This window comes from Salvelinus fontinalis, chromosome 8, assembly GCF_029448725.1.
Source record: "Salvelinus fontinalis isolate EN_2023a chromosome 8, ASM2944872v1, whole genome shotgun sequence".
NCBI classification, from domain to species: Eukaryota; Metazoa; Chordata; class Actinopteri; order Salmoniformes; family Salmonidae; genus Salvelinus; species Salvelinus fontinalis.
The window spans coordinates 16,965,237-16,989,115 of record NC_074672.1 but is presented as its reverse complement, the minus strand read 5'-3'; the positions used below and the strand labels follow the sequence as shown (position 1 = coordinate 16,989,115).

Genomic DNA, 23,879 nt, shown 5'->3' with positions numbered 1-23,879 from the left:
GTCAGGCTCTTGAAACCTCTAGGCAGCATTATGTGTAATGTAATGGAACCAAAAGTCATGACCATGGGCTAGCTCTGGTCCAACATTAGTTAAGCAAGCTCGCTGAAGTTCAAAGACATTCAAAGTTCCTTCATAGAAGTCACTCCTCCGAAGATATGATTCTGTGGGCCTAATTCAGATCAGCCTAATGCAAGTCATAACAACAAGACGGCCAGCGTGTCATGCCCAGCACTCTCCTCACCCGCAAAATGTTAGTTGCATGTCGCTGTCCAATGCATGTACATAGCTTGCCCGCTCCATAGAAAGCTGCTCTATCCATTGGTCAACTAATTTAAAGTTGAGTGAAATGTAAAAAAGAACAATATAAACTGTTACTTTTTGGGGGTTTGAATCAGTTCAGAACTTTATTTTGCTGGTCGGAAACAGTGGAATGGAACGTAAAAATATAATGGTTATGTTCATAACGAAACCATTGGAAAATAATTGGTGTTGGGGCATCTGTCCAACTTACCAGGAGGTTGGCTCCGCTCTGGAAGAGGTTGTAGGGGTAGAGAAGTCTCTCATAGTGTGACCGTAAGTGAGAGCCAACAGCCTTGCCAGGAGCAAAGCCCATCTTCAGCGCAATCGCCGTCCAACGTCTATCGCGACACACAATATCAAATCCGCCCTCATCTGCAACATTCTGAAATAGAATGTGTAAAAGTTAGGCAGAGTCAGTGGATTCTGTGCAATGCTATTTAAGATGGAATAAATGTATAGTAGTTTGAAACAACGCTAAACACTAGTGATGGAGAAACAAAGCTTCTGGAAACATTGAGGCTTTCCAGCCAATTGTGTCGAAAATAGTTTCATTACTCAAGGCTTTGATCAACACAGTGTACACTAGTGGTACCTGCTGGTCAAAAGAATTTAGAGCAGCCAAATGATTACACATATAACGTCCCATATGCCATAGCGTGTGCGCAGGGTAGCTTTTTTGTCTTCTACCGAAACCGCCAATTAGGTAGTTGTTTGATGAAACAAAGCTTCAGACGTTGATCATGTGATCATTGATCACATGATTCTGATAAAATGATAATCGGCACACTGCTTTGAAGAAAACTGCTTAGTGATTTTGACCCATGCCTCGGAGCTCTGGTATCAAATCTATCACTACTAAACACCCAACCTTGTTGAGTTGATACAGGTCCAATATCTTCCTTTCCACATGAGGAATCTTCAGAGAACACCCCTGCAACTCCCAGAACTTTGCAATCTGGTCCAAGAAGTTAAGCTTAACTCTGGTCTGTGCCTAGGAAAGGGAAACGAGGGTGATATATTAGTCACTGTAGGAATTTTAATTTAGAGAATCATGGCGGTGATAAGTGTCCTGGTTCAGCTATGTGATGCAATAAAAAAAATTGTGCACTTAAAATAAAATGTTTCTGCTGACCGGCCCCTGCGCAAGCAACCTTTGACTTTCCTTTCACCAAAGTTTCTGAAGGTGGTGATTAATAAATGGTTGGCAGTAGGCACAATAGAAAACCTTCAGCGCTACGTCAACTAGACAACTGCATTGACAGGGACCATGACCAATCAGTTGAATTCCCCTTTATAGGCCAAGGTGTCAAAGTAGTGCACATCTTCAAGGGTATTGTACATTAAACTAAAATCTAGGCTACACATCATGCAAAGTGCCTTCCTTACCAATTTTCCCTCTAACCATCGAGTGTGTGGGCCCGCAGCTCCCTGGGACAGCTGCGCAGAAGGAATATTAGCCCGCACAGAGAAGCACGAGATTGAACTTTTCCCCCTTGGTTAACACTATCAATGTTTCCCTTTACTCTGGGAATTGTGATCGAATCAACACAATATTAGCCACCTTCAATGCAACATACCGAAATAAAACAAACTGAGCAAGACTTAGTATGTAAAATTAACTATGCAAGAGATTTTGTTGTCGGCAGAACGCATAGGATTAGGATTCTATTGCATTGACATGCAAGACTCTACACAGCCAGTACTCTACACAGACCGGTGCAGCATAACCAAATCAGAGCTGCAGTAGGCCTATATGCAAATAGACCATTGCTATATATGGATCTGTGCAATTCACTTTGATCTGGACTGTGTTAACAGCATGAGGGGTCGTGAGTATTTTTAATTGAAGTAGCAAATTACAAATTATTATTTATAATGATGGCCTAGGAACAGTGGGTTAACTGCCTTGTTAACTGCCCTGTCAGCTCGGGGATTCAATCTAGCAACTAGAGGTCAACCGATTAATCTGAAAGGCCGATTAATTAGGGCCGATTTCAAGTTTTCCTAACAATTGGTAATCAGTATTTTTGGACACCGATTTGCCGTTTTTTTTTTTTTACATCTTTATTTAACTAGGCAAGTCAGTTAAGAACACATTCTTATTTTCAATGACGGCCTAGAAACGGTGGGTTAACTGCCTTGTTCAGGAGCAGAACGACAGATTTTTACCTTGTCAGCTCGGGGATTCGTTTTTGCAATCTTCCGGTTACTAGTCCAACGCTCTAACCACCTGCCTTACATTGCACTCCATGAGGAGCCTGCGTGGCAGGCTGACTATCTGTCACGCGAGGGCAGCATGAAGCCTAGGTAAGTTGCTAGCTAGCATTAAACTTATCTTCTAAAAAACAATCAATCTTAACATAATCACTAGTTAACTACACATGGTTGATGATATTACTAGTTTATCTAGCGTGTCCTGCGTTGCATATAATTGATGCGGTGCCTGGTGATGATTTAACAAGCGCATTTGCGAAAAAAGCACTGTCGTTGCACCAATGTACCTAACCATAAACATCAATGCCTTTTTTAAAATCAATACACAAGTATATATTTTTAAACCTGCATATTTAGTTAATATTGCCTAGTGACATGAATTTCTTAGAACTAGGGAAATTGTGTCACTTCTCTTGCGTTCCGTGCAAGCAGTCAGGGTATATGCAGCAGTTTGGGCCGCCTGGCTCATTGCGAACTGTGTGAAGTCCATTTATTCCTAACAAAGGCCGTAATTAATTTGCCAGAATTGTACATAATTATGCCATAACATTGAAGGTTGTGCAATGTAACAGCAATATTTAGACTTATGGATGCCACCCGTTAGATAAAATACGTAACGGTTCTGTATTTCACTGAAAGAATAAACGTTTTGTTTTCGAAATGATAGTTTCCGGATTCAACCATTTTAATTGCCAAAGGCTCTTATTTCTGTGTGTTATGTTATAATTAAGTCTATTATTTGATATTTGATAGAGTGGTCTGACTGAGCGATGGTAGGCAGCAGCAGGCTCGTAAGCATTCATTCAAACAGCATTTCGTGCATTTGCCAGCAGCTCTTCAAGCATTGCGCTGTTTATGACTTCAAGCCTATCAACTTCCGAGACTAGGCTGGTGTAACTGATGTGAAATGGCTAGCTAATTAGCGGGGTGCTCGCTAATAGCGTTTCAAACGTCACTCGCTCTGAGACATGGAGTGGTTGTTCCCCTTGCTCTGCATGGGTAACGCTGCTTCGAGGGTGGCTGTTGTCGATGTGTTCCTGGTTCGAGCCCAGGTAGGAGCGAGGAGAGGGACGGAAGCTATACTGTTACACTGGCAATACTGAAGTGCCTATAAGAACATCCAATAGTCAAAGGTAAATGAAATACAAATCGTAGATAGAGAAATAGTCCTATAATTCCTATAACCTAAAATGTCTTACCTGGAAATATTGAATACTCGTGTTAAAAGGAACCACCAGCTTTCATATGTTCTGAGCAAGTAACTTAAACATTAGCTTTTTTACATGGCACATATTGCACTTTTACTTTCTTCTCCAATACTTTGTTTTTGCATTATTTAAACCAAATTGAACACGTTTCATTATTTATTTGAGGCTAAATTGATGTTATTGATGTATTATATGAAGTTAAAATAAGTGTTCATTCAGTATTGTTGTAATTGTCATTATTACAAATAAATAAAAAATTTAAAATCGTTTGGCTGTTTTTGGTCCTCCAATAAATCGGTATCGGCGTTGAAAAATCATAATCGGTCGACCTCTACTAGCAACCTTTTGGTTACTGGCCCAACGCTCTAACCACTAGGCTACCTGCCGCCCCAGGTAGATGCACTTGTTTTGAGATCAAAGTGAGAGCTGCATGTAGCCACCTGTGCACATTTGCTCATATCATTTGCTAGTTAGTGAGTTATTAGCCCAGTTATAGATAATTTATAGTCAGCAATGGGGGAGTGATTGCTTCCTACAAGAGCACAAAACCTGAACATTTCTATACAACATTGAAAAGCGAGGCAGGTGAAGAGCTTTTTTATTTAACTTAAAGGCGCAGTGTTGTATTTTGAGACAGGCTTGAATAAGCTTAGTAGCCGATAGGCAGAGGGTAGCATAATCTGTCTGATTCTCTGTAATAGTGGTATGGGAATAACACCACAAAAACATTTCCAGTCACCTTGTCTGAAGGACAAGTGGATAAACAGGTTAATGTCAAGCCCTGTATGTTATTTTTCAAAGGTCTCATGGAATGTAGGCCTACATTGAACACCACACGTTGGCTGCTACTGTAGGCGGAATGATAGAACAGCTATTTCCATGGTAAAATGTTATGGGATGCATTTTGGTAGGCCTACATCATGATCAAATAGCCACAGTAGCCTACTTGACCACTGTCTGAACCTGTAACTTAAAGCAGGTACTATCCTCAGTGTTCACAGTAAACGCAAGCTGGAAGTTGCACAGAATTTTCACAACGTTCAAGTTTGCGCTCAGCAGACCTGAAATTTGCTAAGTGCTGAAAACATTGAGGGAAATTGCTCCTTACCTCCAGTTCATTTAGCCTCTGTATCCGAGGAGTGAAGTGTAGTCTGTCAACATCACATGCAAATGGAGGCTGCCAGTCCTATGAGGATACAAAAAAAATATTATTAGAATGACTTAAATATTACACATAATAAATAGGTCTATCGCACAGCTGAAAAGATTATTCAAAGAACCACATAACACCCAGCAGTATGGAGACATCATACAATAAACCAGTCCTTGCTATGTATGGGACACCGGTCAGTAACAAACGTTTAGCCTACAACTCTAAGTCTGTCTATTGGTCTACAGTGGTCATGGAGTTACAGTTGAAGTCGGAAGTTTACATACACCTTAGCCAACTACATTTAACCTCAGTTTTTCACAATTGCTGACATTTAAAAATGCCTCGTCTTAGGATCACCACTTTATTTTAAGAATGTGAACTGTCAGAATAATAGAGAAATATTTATTTCAGCTTTTATTTATTTCATCACATTCCCAGTGGGTCAGAAGTTTACATACACTCAATTAGTAATTGGTAGCATTGCCTTTAAATTGTTTCCCCCTTCTGATGACCAGGTGGCGAATCGCATCTCTGCATGTCTGGCAGACATATCAGTGTGGATGACGGATCACCACCTCAAGCTGAACCTCGGCAAGACGGAGCTGCTCTTCCTCCCGGGGAAGGACTGCCCGTTCCATGATCTCGCCATCACGGTTGACAACTCCATTGTGTCCTCCTCCCAGAGCGCTAAGAACCTTGGCGTGATCCTGGACAACACCCTGTCGTTCTCAACTAACATCAAGGCGGTGGCCCGTTCCTGTAGGTTCACGCTCTACAACATCCGCAGAGTACGACCCTGCCTCACACAGGAAGCGGTGCAGGTCCTAATCCAGGCACTTGTCATCTCCCGTCTGGATTACTGCAACTCGCTGTTGGCTGGGCTCCCTGCCTGTGCCATTAAACCCCTACAACTCATCCAGAACGCCGCAGCCCGTCTGGTGTTCAACCTTCCCAAGTTCTCTCATGTCACCCCGCTCCTCCGCTCTCTCCACTGGCTTCCAGTTGAAGCTCGCATCCGCTACAAGACCATGGTGCTTGCCTACGGAGCTGTGAGGGGAACGGCACCTCAGTACCTTCAGGCTCTGATCAGGCCCTACACCCAAACAAGGGCACTGCGTTCATCCACCTCTGGCCTGCTCGCCTCCCTACCACTGAGGAAGTACAGTTCCCGCTCAGCCCAGTCAAAACTGTTCGCTGCTCTGGCACCCCAATGGTGGAACAAACTCCCTCACGACGCCAGGACAGCGGAGTCAATCACCACCTTCCGGAGACACCTGAAACCCCACCTCTTCAAGGAATACCTAGGATAGGATAAAGCAATACTTCTGCCAATTCTTCTGTAAAGTGGCTGTTCCACTGGATGTCATAAGGTGAATGCACCAATTTGTAAGTCGCTCTGGATAAGAGCGTCTGCTAAATGACTTAAATGTAAATGTAAATGTTGAACTTGGGTCAAACGTTTTGGGTAGCCTTCCACAAGCATCCCACAATAAGTTCGGTGAATTTTGGCACATTCCTCCTGACAGAGCTGGTGTAACTGAGTCAGGTTTGTAGGCCTCCTTACTCGCACACGCTTTTTCAGTTCTGCCCACAAATTTTCTATAGGATTGAGGTCAGGGCTTTGTGATGGCCACTCCAATACCTTGACTTTGTTGTCCTTAAGCCATTTTGCCACAACTTTGGAAGTATGCTTAGGGTCATTGTCCATTTGCAAAACCCATTTGCGACCAAGCTTTAACTTCCTGACTGATGTCTTGAGATGTTGCTTCAATATATCCACCTAATTTTACTTCCTCATGATGCCATCTATTTTGTGAAGTGCACAAGTCACTCCTGTAGCAAAGCACCCCCACAACATGCTGCTGCCACCCCCGTGTTTCACGGTTGGGATGGTGTTCTTCGGCTTGCAAGCCTCCACCTTTTTCCTCCAAACATAACGATGGCCATTATGGCCAAACAGTTCTATTTTTGTTTCATCAGACCAGAGGACATTTCTCCAAAAAGTACAATATTTGTCCCCATGTGCAGTTGCAAACCGTAGTCTGCCTTTTTTATGGCAGTTTTGGAGCAGTGGCTTCTTCCTTGCTGAGCGCCTTTCAGGTTATGCCGATAAAGGACTTGTTTTACTGTGGATATAGATACTTTTGTAACAGTTTCCTCCAGCATCTTCACACGGTTCTTTGCTGTTGTTTGGCACTGTTGTTCTGGCACTTTTCCCACCAAAGTACGTTCATCTCTAGGAGACAGAACGCGTCTCCTTCCTGAGCGGTATGACGGCTGCGTGGTCCCATGGTGTTTATACTTGCGTACTATTGTTTGTACAGATGAACGTGGTACATTCAGGTGTTTGGAAATTGCTCCCAAGGACGAACCAGACTTGTGGAGGTCTACAATTGTTTTCTGAGGTATTGGCTGATTTCTTTTGATTTTCCCATGATGTCAAGCATAGAGGCAGAGTTTGAAGGTAGGCCTTGAAATACATCCACAGGTACACCTCCAATTGACTCAAATTATGTCAATTAGCCTATCAGAAGCTTCTAAAGCCATGACATACTTTTCTGGAATTTTCCAAGCTGTTTAAAGGCACAGTCAACTTAGTGTATGTAAACTTCTGACTCACTAGAATTGTGATACAGTGAATTATAAGGGAAATAATCTGTCTGTAAACAATTGTTGGAAAAATTACTTGTGTCATGCACAAAGTAGATGTCCTAACCGACTTGCCAAAACTATAGTTTGTTAACAAGAAATTTGTGGAGTGGTTGAAAAACAAGTTTTAATGACTCCAACCTAAGTGTATGTAAACTTCCGACTTCAACTGTACATCATTACTTTTTTCTCAATACAATTTGCTAGTTATTTTTGGGTTACAACATGAGCATTGTAGAGCATACAGCACGATTGATTCCTTATCTTAAACCCACTAGCCTAACTAACATCACCTAAAGACCAACAAAATGGCTAGATGGAATTCAACAGCCAAGAAACGGTCAGGCCTACTGAGTGAACATTCCATTGCACCAGGATATTTACATCAATCAATGAAATTACTTATCACTCATTTTAGACTACATCCAATATTGATGGATAGTTATAACCAATACTTGTCTTTTTTTTTACCTGTACTGTTGGAGCTCGGCGCATAAGAATTTCAGTGTACCCTAGGATTACATCTGCAATCCTGTGCATGTGACTAATAAACTCCTATCTAATAATATATGTTATTTGACTGATGCCTATTATTCATTTATGGATTCCATCTTTTTGGGTTCAGGGGGCCTTTTATTTCAGTTTCCAAAAAGTTCACAGTTATAAATAAGTTTAGGCTACACCAAACTGGAGACTAATAAATACAGGTGATCCTTAGTTGTGGGAAGTTAGAAGTTTATCTGAATGACATTAAAAACAACATTCATAGTAACTAATCAACCAACATTACCCGTCTCTGTAAAGTTACAGCTCTTTGGCATTACCAGTGACTAGGGTTGCAAAATTCTAGGAATTTTCAATAAATTCCCTGGTTTTCACAAACTCCAGGTTGGAAAAATTCTTGAAATCATTAAGGAATAAGTAGGAAATCCACAACCAGGATTTCTGAAAAACCTGGAAATGTATTGAAAGTTCACAGAAATGTTGAAACCCTACCAGTGACTATGGTCAGACAATGTCAAAAGGTTGCCTATTATTTTTGATCTACCAAGCTAATCAATTAAAGACAAAAGTTGCCAGAAGATATCGACCCTAATGTTACGCTTGTTTACACCGAGCTGCACTGGGGTTAAATTAAGACACCATGGAGACAGCGTGACTAGAAGATCGACTAGAAGATTGAAATACTGATAGTTCTATCATCAAACTGCTCTTTTCTTCCTCCTCGCATGCTAGCAAGCAGTAGCCATTCTGGAATGGCAATGTCAGCCAATCAACTCCATATGCCATTCCATAATGGCTGCTGTTAACTAGCATGAAGACAAAAAGGGCAGTTTTCTGGGGGGAGAAAACAGTATTTCAATCTTCTCAATGGGGCAGTGTGTTTATAGGTACAATTGAGTACAGTGGCATATCCCATCCCTGCATTGAGGTAAGTTTTCCGACCCATATTTCATGCTGACTCCACAGTGTTTTAATGTAGCCATGATGTAGCCATGATTGCGTTCAGATCCCAATGCAGCTCAGCATAACGGTAGGGTCGGTATCTTCTGCCAAAGACAAATGGTGTATGCAGTGTGTATTGTTTTCTCGCCTGATGACAAAACTACGCTGATCAGTCTTGGTAGCAAGCGGCTAGCTAATGAACACAGCTGTAAGTCTCCACGTAAATTCAATTGACATAACTAGCTTTTTGGTTTATTGAATGCTGTTTGTTTTAAGTAACGTTAACTAGCTAACGTTAGCTGTTACTACTAACGTTGGCTAACTTGTCGTTTTACACTTTACTGACATACTTCACTGTCGGTCATCGCACAAGCTAGTTTGACATCTGTCGTTAACGAAAGGATGATCTCACGATTTGTTAGTCAGCTAACGTTAGCTAGCTAGCTCAATTAGCTAGCACGACGATTTCAATGATTGAAGAAGCAGTCAACATTGTCTAAGCAGGTTACATTAGCAAGTTATTTTCATTAACGTTGCCTGCTGCAGTTACACAATGCCACTAACGTTGATTCAGTTGATCAGGTAGTTAACGTTAGATATTAAAACCAGCTTGATTATGTAGTTAGCTAGCTATATAAACATATTAATGATACAAAAGAATCAGCAGAACCTTCATCCGCCATGTTGAAAAGGTCCCTTTAACCCCCGTGTTTGTGGTTGTCAATTTTGTTAAAACGGTTTTAAAGAATCTGTTAAACCATTCAGCAGCTCGACCACACTTACCGGAGGCGGGCGGACCTTACAAATACCCGTTTTTTCCGCAATTGGACGGATCTTATTTATATAAGCAAAAGGATCGGCAAATTCCTCCCAGCTTGGTTCGAAGACTGGGCACTCCTGAGGCGGCTTGAACTCGTCCGGCCGAGGCTGGGTCATGGTCTTGGTCCAATCTAAGAGCTCAGACAACACAGGTAGCCTGGTCACAGTGTGTCGCCTTATCTTATGGTCTGTCCGTAGGTATATCCTTCTAATTTTCCAATGTCAGGGTCTCTCGAAGTCAATCGGGATCAACAATACGAGGCAGCTCAGCCAAACACACATACACACACAGTGAAATGAATGTTCTAAGGCAGTGACTACGTCCGCCTAAAAAAGTAGATACCATATAATTTTTCTAAAACCTCTTATGTTTGCAAACTCATTCTCTGACCTTAGACATCAATCCTACTGCATGTTAAACATTGTAAATCAATATAAATTACAGAATTTTATTACATGGATTGTGATTATTGTCGATTGCACCAATATATTTCTAAAATGATTCCTAAATATTTTAATTGTTAATCATATACAGACATTAATATGTAAATATACAAATTCCCGTTTGTTTTGACACACCATTGTCGTGTTGAATTTAGTGTAATTTACACAGAATTATGTTGGAAAAGATGGAGTATAAACTACGCATAAATTACTACTTTCTTTAGTCAGACTCTAATCAATTTTTTAAAACTAAATTGTAATGACACATATATAGGCTATGTAGAGGCCTATTATTAAGTCACAAGATTGAATGCACCCGACTGAAGTGCTCAGTGAAGTACTGTAGCACACAGTGCATTTGAAGCCTATGCTACATCCAAACCAGCAGCTTCATTATAATGTCAAATATTGTTCGTCTAACAAAACATCGTCTTATTGGCAAGTTGAATATACGTAATTGTGCACCATGTTGATTGGTAAAATATTATGATTTCAGAGTATTCATTCTTGAAAATGCTTTCCATTGTATCCTCACTGGCTACTGTTTATTATCGCGGAGGGATATTTTCAGGTGACACCTTCACGGCTGCCGGAACTTGTTCTTTAAATAGCCCCGATGGGAGTATTTTGATTGGATGTATCTGCTTTGCAGGGGGCGAGCATTGATGAGTTTTGATATGTAACAGTTTGAGGCTAGTCACAAATTTGATCGATGCGCTCCACAATAATGATCCAGAGACCATAGCCCAGTAGCAACAGTCATCAGCTCACTGATTGCGACCAGCAATGGGTTACAACTGTTTATTACATCATTATACAATATTTATACATCTATAGACTCATAATATACTGTTAGTAAACTAAATATAAATCCTCAATACATTATTACTGAAACAGAACATGACAACAGAACGTGGGTAAGGTTCTCCAATCTACTCCTGGTTGAGTTTGGCCCTAGCTGTAACATGCTAATCATCATGAATTTCAAAGAAATATGCAGAGAAAAAAATATCTTGTGCAATGTTGTATTCAAGACCGATTTTATTCAGAAGCTGAAAACTATTGCAATTGCAAAACATGGCACTTTGGAACTTACCGATTTAACAAGGCGTTAATAAACCACAAAAAGTGCATCTGGCTGTACATACGGTTTATACAACTTCAGGTGTTTTCGTTCAGGGTAGGAAGATACAACAATATATTGTTACAAGAAGAAAGAATACAAAGACAGAATATGACATTTTTAATAGACAGATTGGACATCATGGTTATTTGGTTCTTAATATTCCTCACTCGCTTCATCATCATCAGAGTCTGTGCTTGTTCTGCCCAGCTCTTCATAATCCTTCTCCAGACAAGCCAGGTCTTCTCTGGCCTCAGAGAACTCTCCCTCCTCCATGCCCTCACCTACATACCAGTGCACAAAGGCACGTTTGGCATACATGAGGTCAAACTTGTGGTCCAAACGGGCCCAGGCTTCAGCAATGGCAGTGGTGTTGCTCAGCATGCACACAGCCCTCTGGACTTTAGCTAGATCACCTCCAGGTACGGCAGTCGGGGGCTGATAGTTGATCCCAACCTGATTAGATAGAAATAAAATAAACAAATGACCCCTTAGGCAGCAAAATAAATATGGTGTTCATCTCAAAATGCAATATAAACCATATACAGGAGGCAATCATGTTACTTACCTTGAAACCGGTGGGGCACCAATCCACAAATTGGATGGAACGTTTGGTCTTGATATTTTGAATGGCAGCATTCACATCTTTGGGCACCACATCTCCACGGTACAGCATACAGCAGGCTATGTACATGCCATGGCGAGGGTCACACTTGACCATCTGATTGGCTGGCTCGAAGCAGGCAGTGGTGATCTCAGAGACGGTCAGCTGCTCATGGTAGGCCTTCTCAGCGGAGATAATGGGCGCGTAGGTGACCAGGGGGAAATGAATGCGGGGGAATGGGACTAAATTGGTCTGGAACTCTGTGAGGTCTACATTCAAGGCACCATCAAAGCGTAGGGAGGCAGTGATGGAGGAAACGATCTGACCGATCAATCTGTTGAGGTTGGTGTAGGATGGACGCTCAACATCAAGGTTGCGGCGACAGATGTCGTAGATGGCCTCATTGTCCACCATGAAGGCACAGTCAGAGTGATCCAGGGTGGTGTGGGTGGTCAGAATGGAATTATATGGCTCTACCACAGCTGTGGACACTTGGGGAGCTGGGTAGATGGCAAACTCCAGCTTGGACTTCTTACCGTAGTCAACAGACAGGCGCTCCATCAGCAGAGAGGTGAAACCAGAGCCAGTGCCGCCTCCGAAGCTGTGGAAGATGAGGAATCCTTGTAGCCCTGTGCACTGGTCAGTCTAGGGAGAAAAACAATTGACCAACTCAACACCAGTGATGCACATATATATTGGCCTTAGCCTATATTATTACTACATTATGACTCAAATCCTTCCCTTGACTGTATGACCAAGATCTGGTCTTAATGTGATACTTACCATTTTACGGACACGCTCCAGAACCCCGTCAATGATCTCCTTCCCCACGGTGTAGTGTCCACGGGCGTAGTTATTGGCTGCATCCTCCTTTCCAGAGATGAGCTGCTCAGGATGGTAGAGCTGCCTGTACATTCCCGTCCTGACCTCATCTGGAGGGAAAACAATCACTCATCAACAAATATAGGACATCAACTGTAAATGTCACCTAAATTATCACACAGTGGTATCAATTAATTGTTGATTTGCTCTTGGTTGGCAGTCCTGTGCATTGATATTATGTAGCTTATAAAGCTGTACTTACATCCACCCACAGTGTAATGTAGATTCACAATTTTAACAATCAGAATTTTTTGTATTTATTAATGTGCAGTAGTAACACTTCTAGAACTGCTACAGTAATGTAAGTGTTTTGATTAATGCACACTACTTAACAGACATACTGCAGCTCATTAGAAGTAACCTTGCATTTTATTCATTATTACTTGGCAAGGAACACTTGTGTGTACTTTGGAGCAGCATATGCTGTGTGTGGGCTTTCTTTATTCATTCATCATTTTGTTGTTGGCCCAGTTGTTATTGTTGTGAACGTTTGGGATGTATATCACTAATAAACCCCTCATTTATTCAACATTGAATTATTTTATCATCTCTTCTTCTTTGTATCAATATTCTACACCACCACTTACCAATTACAGCTGACTAGGTCCACAAATACAGCCCTTTGTACAAGCTTTCCTGAGCCACGCTCATTGAAGAAAGTGTAAAAGGGGTCATCACCGCCACCAACAATGGTCTTGTCTCTTGGATACCATGCTCTATCCAGCACAGGTTCCCGCATGCATTCCCAATTAGCACTCCTGCCTGGCCCATGAGGATGGATATGCATTCACACATGTGCAATCACACACACAAACATGAATGATGGGTGGAGAGAAACAAAATGTTACAAATGACATTGCTTACCGACCACCGTTGGCTCCAGGTCCACAAATATGGCCCTGGGAACATGGCGGCCAGAACTTCCTGTGTTGAAAAAGGTGTTGAAGGGGTCAGTCCGTGAATTAGGCCCCTGGTCCTCTTCATTGAACACCCCGTCAGGCCCCACACCGTGTTCCAAGCAGAAGAGTTCCCAGCATGCATTGCCAGTCTGAACTCCCGCCTGACCCACGTGGACGGAGATACACTCTCTCTGTTGGCAAAAAACAACAGCATGACTACTTCCTGTTCCTCAAACCGTCTGGCTGAAGTGGAAAATACATAAACAGCAAAACCCGTCTGACACACAGATACTATAAATCGGACTATATTAACACACAAGGAATTCAACTATGCTGACATCTAGGATTTACTAATAACAACATTTGTGTAGGTTATCTTTTCTGCTTTGGCTGGTTGTTTACACCTCAGTAAGAACAGTCAAAACTGAAGAAGCCGGATGAAAAGCAAAACCGGATATAGAAAAAATCAGGATATATCCATTACCACGTGGTTCAAGGATTTAAAGGTAATTCCAAAAGTAGAGAGCAATATGGTAGCTCCAAATTTGTCCAGAACTAGGCCTAATCTGACTCTGGGAAACTGTACCTAAGTGTTTAAAGAATATATTTTAGGCAGACTGCCAGACACATGTTTCAGCAGGTCCAGATTCGTAAGTCTTGGCACTGGATCTCAGGGGGAGGGAATTCTAGGTTCTCACAAGGTGGTAATAAACTGACATTTGAAAATGAAATGGCATCTGTAAAAATGTAAAACTAAAATGCTGTGTAATAACACAGTAAGTCACAAAGATAAATATAACTCCTAAATCAGGAATACAAAGTAACTTATTGTATGATGACGTCTGGTTCTTTAAAAAGCACAAGGTATCATGCATAGGCCCATAGGCTATGTACTAGACTACATGTTTCATTTATGTACACAACTGAATCCTGGCTTAGGAAAACCACCAAAAACCCTGAAATCTCCATTGCTAACTATAACATTTTCCGCCAAGATAGATCTGCCAAAGGGGGCGGTGTTGCAATCTACTGCAAAGATAGCCTGCAGAGTTCTGTATTACTATCCAAGTCTGTACCCAAACAATTCGAGCTTCTACTTCTAAAAATTCACCTCTCCAGAAACAAGTCTCTCCCTGTTGCCACTTGCTATAGTCCTCCCTCTGCCCCCAGCTGTGCCCTCAATACCATATGTGAATTGATTGCCCCCCATCTATCTTCTGAGCTCGTGCTACTAGGTGACCTAAACTGGGACATGCTTAACACTCCGGCCATCCTACAATCTAAGCTTGATGCCCTCAATCTCACAGAAATTATCAATGAACCTACCAGGTACAACCCCAAATCCGTAAACACGGGCACCCTCATAGATGTCATCCTAACTAACTCGCCCTCCAAATACACCTCTGCTGTTTTCAATCAAGATCTCAGCGATCACTGCCTCATTGCCTGCATCCGTAATGGGTCTGCGACCAAACGACCACCCCTCATCACTGTCAAACGCTCCCTAAAACACTTCTGCAAGCAGGCCTTTCTAATCGACCTGGCCGGGGTATCCTGGAATGACATTGACCTCATCCCGTCTGTAGATGATGCCTGGCTATTCTTTAAAAGTGCTTTCCTCACCATCTTATTAAATAAGCATGCCCCACTCAAAACATTTAGAACTAGGAACAGATATAGTCCTTGGTTCACTCCAGACCTGTCTGCCCTTGACCAGCACAAACACATCCTGTGGCGTTCTGCATTAGCATCGAATAGCCCCCGTGGTATGCAACTTTCAGGGAAGTTAGGAACAAATATACACAGGCAGTTAGAAAAGCTAAGGCTAGCTTTTTCAAACAGAAATTTGCGTCCTGTAGTACCAACTCAAAAATGTTCTGGGACACTGTAAAATCCATGGAGAATAAGAGCACCTCCTCCAACCTGCCCACTGCTCTGAGGCTAGGAAGCATTTACATTTTAGGCATTTAGCAGAAGCTCTTATCCAGAGCGACTTACAGTAGACTGCATACATTTTATTACATTATTATTATTATTATTTATTTTTTTACATACTGAGACAAGGATATCCCTACCGGCCAATCCCTCCCTAACCCCTAACCCGGACGACGCTATGCCAATTGTGCGTCGCCCCACGGACCTCCCGGTTGCGGCCGGCTGCGACAGAGCCTGGGCGTGAACCCAGAGACTCTGGTGGCGCAGCTAGCATTGCGATGCAGTGCCCTAGACCACTGCGCCACCCAGGAGGACATTGTTACCACCGATAAATCCACTATAATTGAGAATTTCAATAAGCATTTCTCTACGGCTGGCCATGCTTTCCACTGCCGGTCAACTGCCCGGCACCCGCCACAGCAACCCGCCAAAGCCCCCACCATTTCTCCTTCACCCAAATCCAGATAGCTGATGTTCTGAAAGAGTTCCAAAATCTGGACCCATACAAATCAGCCGGGCTAGACAATCTGGACCCTCTCTTTCTAAAATGATCTGCCGTAATTGTTGCAACCCCTATTTCTAGCCTGTTGTCACGTCCTGACCAGAGTTCTTATGTGTTGTGCTTGTTTTAGTGTTGGTCAGGACGTGAGCTGGGTGGGCATTCTATGTTGTGTGTCTAGTTTGTCTGTTTCTGTGTTCAGCCTAATATGGTTCTCAATCAGAGGCAGCTGTCATTCGTTGTCCCTGATTGAGAATCATATATAGGTGGCTTGTTTTGTGTTGGGATTTTGTGGGTGGTTGTTTCCTGTGTCAGTGTTTGTGCCACACGGGACTGTGACGGTTAGTACGTTTGTTGTTTTGTATTTTGTCTAGTTTTCTTGTTATTAAATCATGGAAACTTACCACGCTGTACATTGGTCCTCCGATCCTTCTCGCCTCTCCTCGTCTGAGGAGGAGGACGACTTAGACTGCCGTTACACCTGTTCAACCTCTCTTTCGTATCGTCTGAGATTCCCAAAGATTGGAAAGCTGCCGCAGTCATCCCCCTCTTCAAAGGGGGTGACACTCCAGACCCAAACTGCTACAGACCTATATCTATCCTACCCTGTCTTTCTAAGGTCTTTCGAAAGCCAAGTTAACAAACAGATTACCGACCATTTCGAATCCCACCGTACCTTCTCCGCTATGCAATCTGGTTTCAGAGCTGGTCATGGGTGCACCTCAGCCACGATCAAGGTCCTAAACAACATCATAACCGCCATTGATAAGAGACATCACTGTGCAGCCGTATTCATCGACCTGGCCAAGGCTTTCGACTCTGTCAATCACCACATTCTTATTGGCAGACTCGACAGCCTTGGTTTCTCAAATGATTGCCTCGCCTGGTTTACCAACTACTTCTCTGATAGAGTTCAGTGTGTCAAATCGGAGGGCCTGTTGTCCGGACCTCTGGCAGTCTCTATGGGTGTGCCACAAGGTTCAATTCTCGGGCTGACTCTTTTCTGTATACATCAATGATGTTGCTCTTGCTGCTGGTGATTCTCTGATCCACCTCTACGCAGACGACACCATTCTGTATACTTCTGGCCCCTCTTTGGACACTGTGTTAACTAATCTCCAGACGAGCTTCAATGTCACGAATCCCGCCGAAGATGGTGCGGTGCCTCTTCCCGTTCGGGCGGCGCTCGGCGGTCATCGTCGCCGGCCTACTAGCTGCCACCGATCCCCTTTTCTGTTTCATTTAGTTGTGTCTGATTTGTTGCACCTGTTTCGTGTTTAGGTTTGATTGTGGGCTATTTAAACCCAGTTGGCCCGTCGACTTTTGTGCGGGCTTGTTTTTCTGTTTGTGGTGTTTCTTTCATTTCTTGTGGTGTCTGTTCCTATCCTGTTTAGTCCTGTTTGTTTGGACTGGGACTTTACGCGCGCTTGTGTGTGTGGCGTGACCGTCTCTCTGGTATTTTGGAATATTAAATCCACGTTCTTTTTGAACTACCCTGCTCTCTGCGCCTGACTCCTTCACTCACCACTTTTGAAATCGTGACAGAAGCCCGCACCAAAGCATGGAGTCAGCAGGAGCAGCGACCACCCCTCTTCCATCGATGGAGGAGCGTGTCCTCCATCACACAGCCGTCCTCCATCGGATCGGTTCGGCGATGGACCTGATGATGGAGCGATGGGAGAAGAGTGGTCTCCCGACAGACTCGGCTCGGGACCACTACCCAGAGTTCACCCGCCGTTTTCGGGCCGTATTTGACCACCCTCAGGAGGGCCGAGCAGTGGATGAGCGACTGTTCCACCTCAGACAGGAGAAGAGGAGCGCGCAGGACTTTGCCTTGGAGTTCCGGACCTTGGCTGCTGGTGCGGGGTGGAATGACAGGGCCCTGATGGACCACTACCGATGCAGCCTTCGGGAGGACGTCCGCCGGGAGCTAGCTTGTCGGGACACTACACTCTCCCTCGACGAGCTTATAGAAATGTCGATCCGACTGGACAACCTGCTAGCTGCCTGCGGGCGTTCAGAGGGGGTCCTGTCAGTTCCACCTTCCAGCCCTCCCGCTCCAACTCCGATGGAGTTGGGAGGAGCTGCATCTAGGGGGACCGGCGGAGGAGGCTCCTCCTGCACCTACTGCGGCCGGAGAGGACACACTTCGGACCGGTGCTGGAGGAGTCAGTCAGGGAGTCGAGATGGCAGGCGGAACACTTCTCAGCCACCCCAGGTGAGTAGGCTCCAAACTCACCCAGAGCTCCCTGTTGGTCACATGTTTTTGTTTATTTTCTTCCCTGCGTTTTTTCCCTCTCTCCAGCATAAGGCGCTAGTTGATTCAGGTGCAGCTGGGAGTTTTATGGATCGCGGACTCGCCCGTAAGTTGGGTATTCCGTTAGTGCAGATAGACCCACCTTTCCCCCGTGCACTCCTTAGATAGCTGACCGTTAGGGTCAGGGCTGGTCAGGGAGGCCACGATACCGCTGGACATGGTAACGCAGGGGAATCATAGGGAGTGGATCAGTTTCTACCTTATTGATTCACCTGCGTTTCCAATGGTGTTGGGGATTCCTTGGTTGGCTAGTCACAATCCCCTCATTTCCTGGAGACAGGGGTGGTCAGAGGAGTGTTCAGGTAGGTGTATAGGAGTTTCCATCGGTGCCACGTCGGTGGAGAGTCCAGACCAGGTTTCCACTGTGCGCATCCCCCCAGAATATGCCGATTTGGCGATCGCTTTTTGTAAAAAAAAGGCGACCAAATTACCACCCCATCGACGGGGGGATTGCGTGATAAACCTCCAGGAGAACGCTGCACTTCCCAGGAGTCACGTGTACCCACCGTCTCAGGAGGAGACGTTGGCTATGGAGACATATGTCACGGAAACTCTGAGGCAGGGGATCATTCGGCCCTCCATGTCATCTGTCACCTCAAGTTTCTTTTTTGTGAAGAAAAAGGAGGGAGGACTGCGACCGTGCATTGATTATCGAGGTCTAAATTCGATCACAGTGGGATTTAGTTATCCGCTACCTCTCATCGCTACGGCGGTGGAATCATTCCACGGAGCGCGTTTTTTCACAAAACTGGATCTCAGGAGCGTGTATAATCTGGTGCGTATTCGGGAGGGAGACGAGTGGAAAACAGCGTTTAGTACCACATCAGGCCACTATGAGTACCTCGTCATGCCGTATGGGTTAAAGAATGCTCCAGCCGTCTTTCAATCCCTTGTCGATGAGATTCTCAGGGACCTGCACGGGCAGGGTGTGGTGGTATACATTGATGACATCTTGATCTATTCTGCCACACGCGCCGCGCATGTCTCCCTGGTGCGCAAGGTACTTGGGTGACTGCTGGAGCATGACCTATACGTCAAGGCTGAGAAATGTGTGTTCTCCAAACAAGCCGGCAGAGGCAGATGAGGCTTTCAGCCAGCTGAAGGCGCTGTTTACTGAGGCGCCCGTGTTGGCGCATCCGGACCCTTCGTTAGCATTCATAGTGGAGGTGGATGCGTCCGAGGCTGGGGTTGGAGCCGTGCTGTCACAGCGCTCGGGCACGCCACCGAAGCTCCGCCCCTGCGCTTTCTTTTCTAAGAAGCTGGATCCGGTGGAGCGGAACTATGATGTGGGGGACCGGGAGTTGCTAGCTATGTTAAAAGCCCTGAAGGTGTGGAGACACTGGCTTGAGGGGGCTAAACACCCTTTCCTCATCTGGACTGACCACCGCAATCTGGAGTATATCCGGGCGGCGAGGAGACTGAATCCGCGTCAGGCTAGGTGGGCCATGTTCTTTACCCGATTTAGATTTACCATCTCTTATCGACCAGGGTCTCTTAACACTATGGCCGATGCGCTGTCCCGTCTCTATGACACTGAGGACCGGTCCATCGATCCAACTCCCATCCTTCCAGCTTCTAGGCTGGTGGCTCCGGTGATATGGGAGGTGGACGCGGATATCGAGCGGGCGTTGCGGTTGGAACCTGCGCCCTCACAGTGTCCGACCGGCCTCAGGTACGTGCCGCTTGGTGTCCGTGATCAATTGATTCGGTGGGCTCACACACTACCTTCTTCAGGTCATCCGGGGATTGCGAGTGCGTGGTCTTAGGGGTAAATACTGGTGGCCCACGTTAGCTAAGGACGTGAGGCTTTATGTCTCCTCCTGTTCGGTCTGCGCGCAGAGTAAGGCTCCTAGGCAACTGCCCAGAGGGAAGTTACAGCCCCTCCCGGTTCTGTTTCCTATTTAGTCCTGTTTGTTTGGACTGGGACTTTACGCGCCCTTGTGTGTGTGGCGTGACCGTCTCTCTGGTATTTTAGAATATTAAATCCACGTCCTTTTTGAACTACCCTGCTCTCTGCGCCTGACTCCTTCACTCACCACTTTTGGAATCCTGACATTCAATGCATTACAACTCTCCTTCCGTGGCCTTCAACTGCTCTTACACGCAAGTAAAACTAAATGCATGCTATTCAATCGATCACTGCGCGCGCCTGCTCGCCCATCCAGCATCACTGCTCTGGACGTCTCTGACTTAGAATACGTGGACAACTACAAATACCTGGGTGTCTGGTTAGACTGTAAACTCTCCTTCCAGACTCACATTAAGCATCTCCAATCCAAAAATAAATCTAGAATCGGCTTCCTATATCGCAACAAAGCATCCTTCACTCATGCTAGTGTAACGGATGTGAAATGGCTAGCTAGTTAGCAGGTATGCGCTAATAGCGTTTCAATCAGTTACGTCACTTGCACTGAAACCTAGAAGTAGTGTTGCCCCTTGCTCTGCAAGGGCCGCGGCCTTTGTGGAGCGATGGGTAACGATGCTTCGTGGGCGACCGTTGTTGATGTGTGCAGAGGGTCCCTGGTTCGCGCCCGAGGTCGGGGCGAGGGGACGGTTTAAAGTTATACTGTTACACTGCCAAACATACCCTCGTAAAACTGACCATCCTACCAATCCTCGGCGATGTCATTTATAAAATAGCCTCCAAGACTGCATCCAATTTGTTTGTTGAGTAGAGTGTATCACAGTGCCATCAGTTTTATCACCAAAGCCCCATATACTACCCACCACTGCGACCTGTACGCACTCGTTGGTTGGCCCTCACGTCATACTCGTCGCCAAACCCACTGGCTACAGGTTCTACAAGTCTCTGCTAGGTAAAGCCCCGCCTTATCTCAGCTCACTGGTCATCATAGCAGCACCCACTCGTAGCACGTGCTCCAGCAGGTATATCTCACTGGTCACCCCCAAAGCCAATTCCTCCTTTGGTCGCATTTCCTTCCAGTTCTCTGCTGCCAATGACTGGAACGAACTGCAAAATTCACTGAAGCTGGAGACTCATATCTCCCTCACTAGCTTTAAGCACCAGCTGTCAGAGCAGCTCACAGATCACTGCACCTGTACATAGCCCATCTGTAAACAGCCCATCTATCTACCTCATCCCCATACTGCATTTATTCATTTATCTTGCTCCTTTGCACCCCAGTATCTCTACTTGCACATTCATCCTCTGCACATCTACCATTCCAGTGTTTAATTGCTATATTGTAATTACTTCGCCACCATGGCCTATTTATTGCCTTAACTTAACTCATTTGCACTTACTGTATATAGACTTTTAGTTGTATTTGTTCCACTGTATTATTGACTGTATGTTTTGTTTATTCCATGTGTAACTCTGTGCAGTTACAAATGAGAACTTGTTCTCAACTAGCCTACCTGGTTAAATAAAGGTGAAATAAAAAAGAATATAGGAAGTTACTGTATCACAGTACATTACTTTCCTAGACTCCTACCTAAATACAGGTAAAGTAAGCTAATATTTTAACAGATGTATTTGTCATTTGAAAGTTGAAAACCTAATGAAAGTTTGTCAAGCATGTGACTCAATCGGCTGCGTCTGAACCATACCAGAGACGGAAGACAATTCGCTGTTTTTTGTTGTTGTGGTTCAATGAACTAAGTAGACCAGGATCAGCTGCTATTGCATTGGTGTCTTTAGGAAACCCAGTAAAGTAGACTGGAACTTACCCTTTTTAAATGGTAAAAGGCCTGAGTGAACTATCTTCATTTATCCACTATCTTTGCCCACACCATACCACTTTCCGCTTCCTCACACAGGCTCAACAGATTCATTCGATTCCGCTCTTTCAGACACAAGACAGTATACATTATTCCCACGCATACTGTATTACCACAGTTTCTAAACCCAGAGGCGCAACTGCGCAAGACTTCCGGGAACGCATGCGAAACAGACAAAGCAGACCAGACCGGGGTTTGAGAAGTCAATAAGAGAGAGAAGTGAAAAATTATTCCTTAGTTCTTAATTTTCAAAAAATCTAAAGGCACAACCTAGATTCGAGACAATGTCTTAAGTAGTTGAACATGTTATTAGTCCAACATCGTGAAAGTCACATGTTTTCATTTTCCTAAAAAACAACTATATATCGGAGGAGTGCAGCCCGGACATGCGCAGTTCGGTGCGAGACAATGGTTTGACATTACGTATTTCTACGCATGACTTTAGCTAGCCGAAGTCGCCATGACATCGCCTACAAGTGTGATTGGGGATTTTCTATTGGAGAAGGAGTTTCTGCCTATCTTCATACTGTAGGCTACTTACTGTCTTTTGTATTACATTCTTGTAAGAACGCAGTAACAAAGTATCAACTTTCATACTAATGGATACATTCAATGGATAGGGCCCTACGTATGGCCGAGGCTATATGCATAAGGCAATAAAAACTTTTTCAAATGAAACATCTGAAATCGTCGAGTGGTCCACATTTTCAGACTGTATGAACATTACATTTGCCTTTGAGGGTGGCAAATATGAATAATAACACAAAAAATGGGGGAAAATGTAGTAACCGCATTTAGGATTTCAATGCAAAAAGAGACTAATTAAATAGTTATGTAAAGTGCGGGCATACCATTTCCTCCTGTCAAGATTCGGATGATTGAAGACGCGTAAAAAAGGTTTTGAAAATTAATTGTTAGCATACAGTAAAGGCGCAAAAAGTTTTGCTACAGCTCCGTCAACAAAGGTCTCCGCCAACACAGGAATGTAGACTGGGTCTGCGCTGCACTTTGAGCACACCGCCCTGCACACTACTAAAATACCTGAGCACTCCAGTCGAATTGTCATTGGAACCCAGTGGTGACGGTGTAGGTATGATGACATTTCAAAAATGGATTTACATGTAACCTAAAATATGTGATTTGGTTCATATTCCATCTACATGTAGATATTGTTGTGATTTTGGGAGGTAGTCAGGTTGGAACTGAACCAGGCTCTGGCCTTGGGTCAGTCTGCTCTTATCAAGGATCCCAAGATGACCCCCTTCTTTGATAAACTGACTACAGTATTGATGTTTGAACAACATAAACAAATATTTACATATACAGTATATGTGATTTGGTTCATACTACATCTACATGTAGATATTGTTGTGAATTTGGAGGGTAGCCCGGTTGGAACTGAACCAGGCTCTTGCAATGGGGCAGTCTGTCATAAAGCTCTTATCAAGGATCACAAGACCACCCTCTCTTATGGGAAACACACCCCTTCCCCTCCAAACATCCATCCAGTGCTGCTACACCTGCATTGCTTGCTGTTTGGGGTTTTAGGCTGGGTTTCTGTACAGCACTTTGAGATATCAGCTGATGTAAGAAGGGCTATATAAATACATTTGATTTGATTTGATCCACACCCCTGATAGCCCCAC

At 44.2% G+C, this 23,879-nt stretch overlaps 2 protein-coding genes across 4 annotated transcripts in view; both read right to left on the bottom strand.

The window, feature by feature from the left end:
* Window positions 1-10,101, bottom strand: part of kdm5bb (lysine (K)-specific demethylase 5Bb) — a 41,864-nt gene extending 31,763 nt beyond the window's left edge. For 2 of the 3 annotated variants that reach the window (XM_055931432.1, XM_055931433.1), the window contains exons 1-4: window positions 9,754-10,101; window positions 4,831-4,908; window positions 1,169-1,291; window positions 512-682 (exon numbers count right to left, since the gene is read on the bottom strand). In XM_055931432.1, the coding sequence (XP_055787407.1) occupies window positions 512-682; window positions 1,169-1,291; window positions 4,831-4,908; window positions 9,754-9,906 (525 nt within the window). In that variant the 5' untranslated portion in view covers window positions 9,907-10,101. The remainder of the gene's footprint in view (window positions 1-511; window positions 683-1,168; window positions 1,292-4,830; window positions 4,909-9,753) is intronic. The other variant, XM_055931430.1, reaches the window with a different exon arrangement.
* Window positions 10,102-11,256: 1,155 nt separating this feature from the next.
* tuba5 (tubulin alpha 5) lies at window positions 11,257-23,270 on the bottom strand. Its single transcript, XM_055931435.1, has 5 exons — window positions 23,085-23,270; window positions 13,707-13,932; window positions 12,744-12,892; window positions 11,925-12,605; window positions 11,257-11,812 (listed from the first exon to the last, which is right to left on the bottom strand). Exons 1-5 carry the CDS (start codon window positions 23,085-23,087, stop codon window positions 11,513-11,515), a joined length of 1,359 nt encoding a protein of 452 aa, XP_055787410.1. The 5' UTR covers window positions 23,088-23,270; the 3' UTR covers window positions 11,257-11,512.
* Window positions 23,271-23,879: the final 609 nt, after the last annotated feature.

What these genes read in the sequence shown, in the direction of transcription:
- tuba5 (XM_055931435.1), bottom strand. An exon ending in CCTGGAGCCAACGGTGGTCG is followed by an intron (nt 12,893 to 13,706) that starts GTAAGCAATGTC and finishes TTTTCCCTCCAG; the next exon opens with ATGAGGTCAGGACGGGAATG. An exon ending in TGGAGCGTGTCCGTAAAATG is followed by an intron (nt 12,606 to 12,743) that starts GTAAGTATCACA and finishes TTTTCTCCCTAG; the next exon opens with ACTGACCAGTGCACAGGGCT.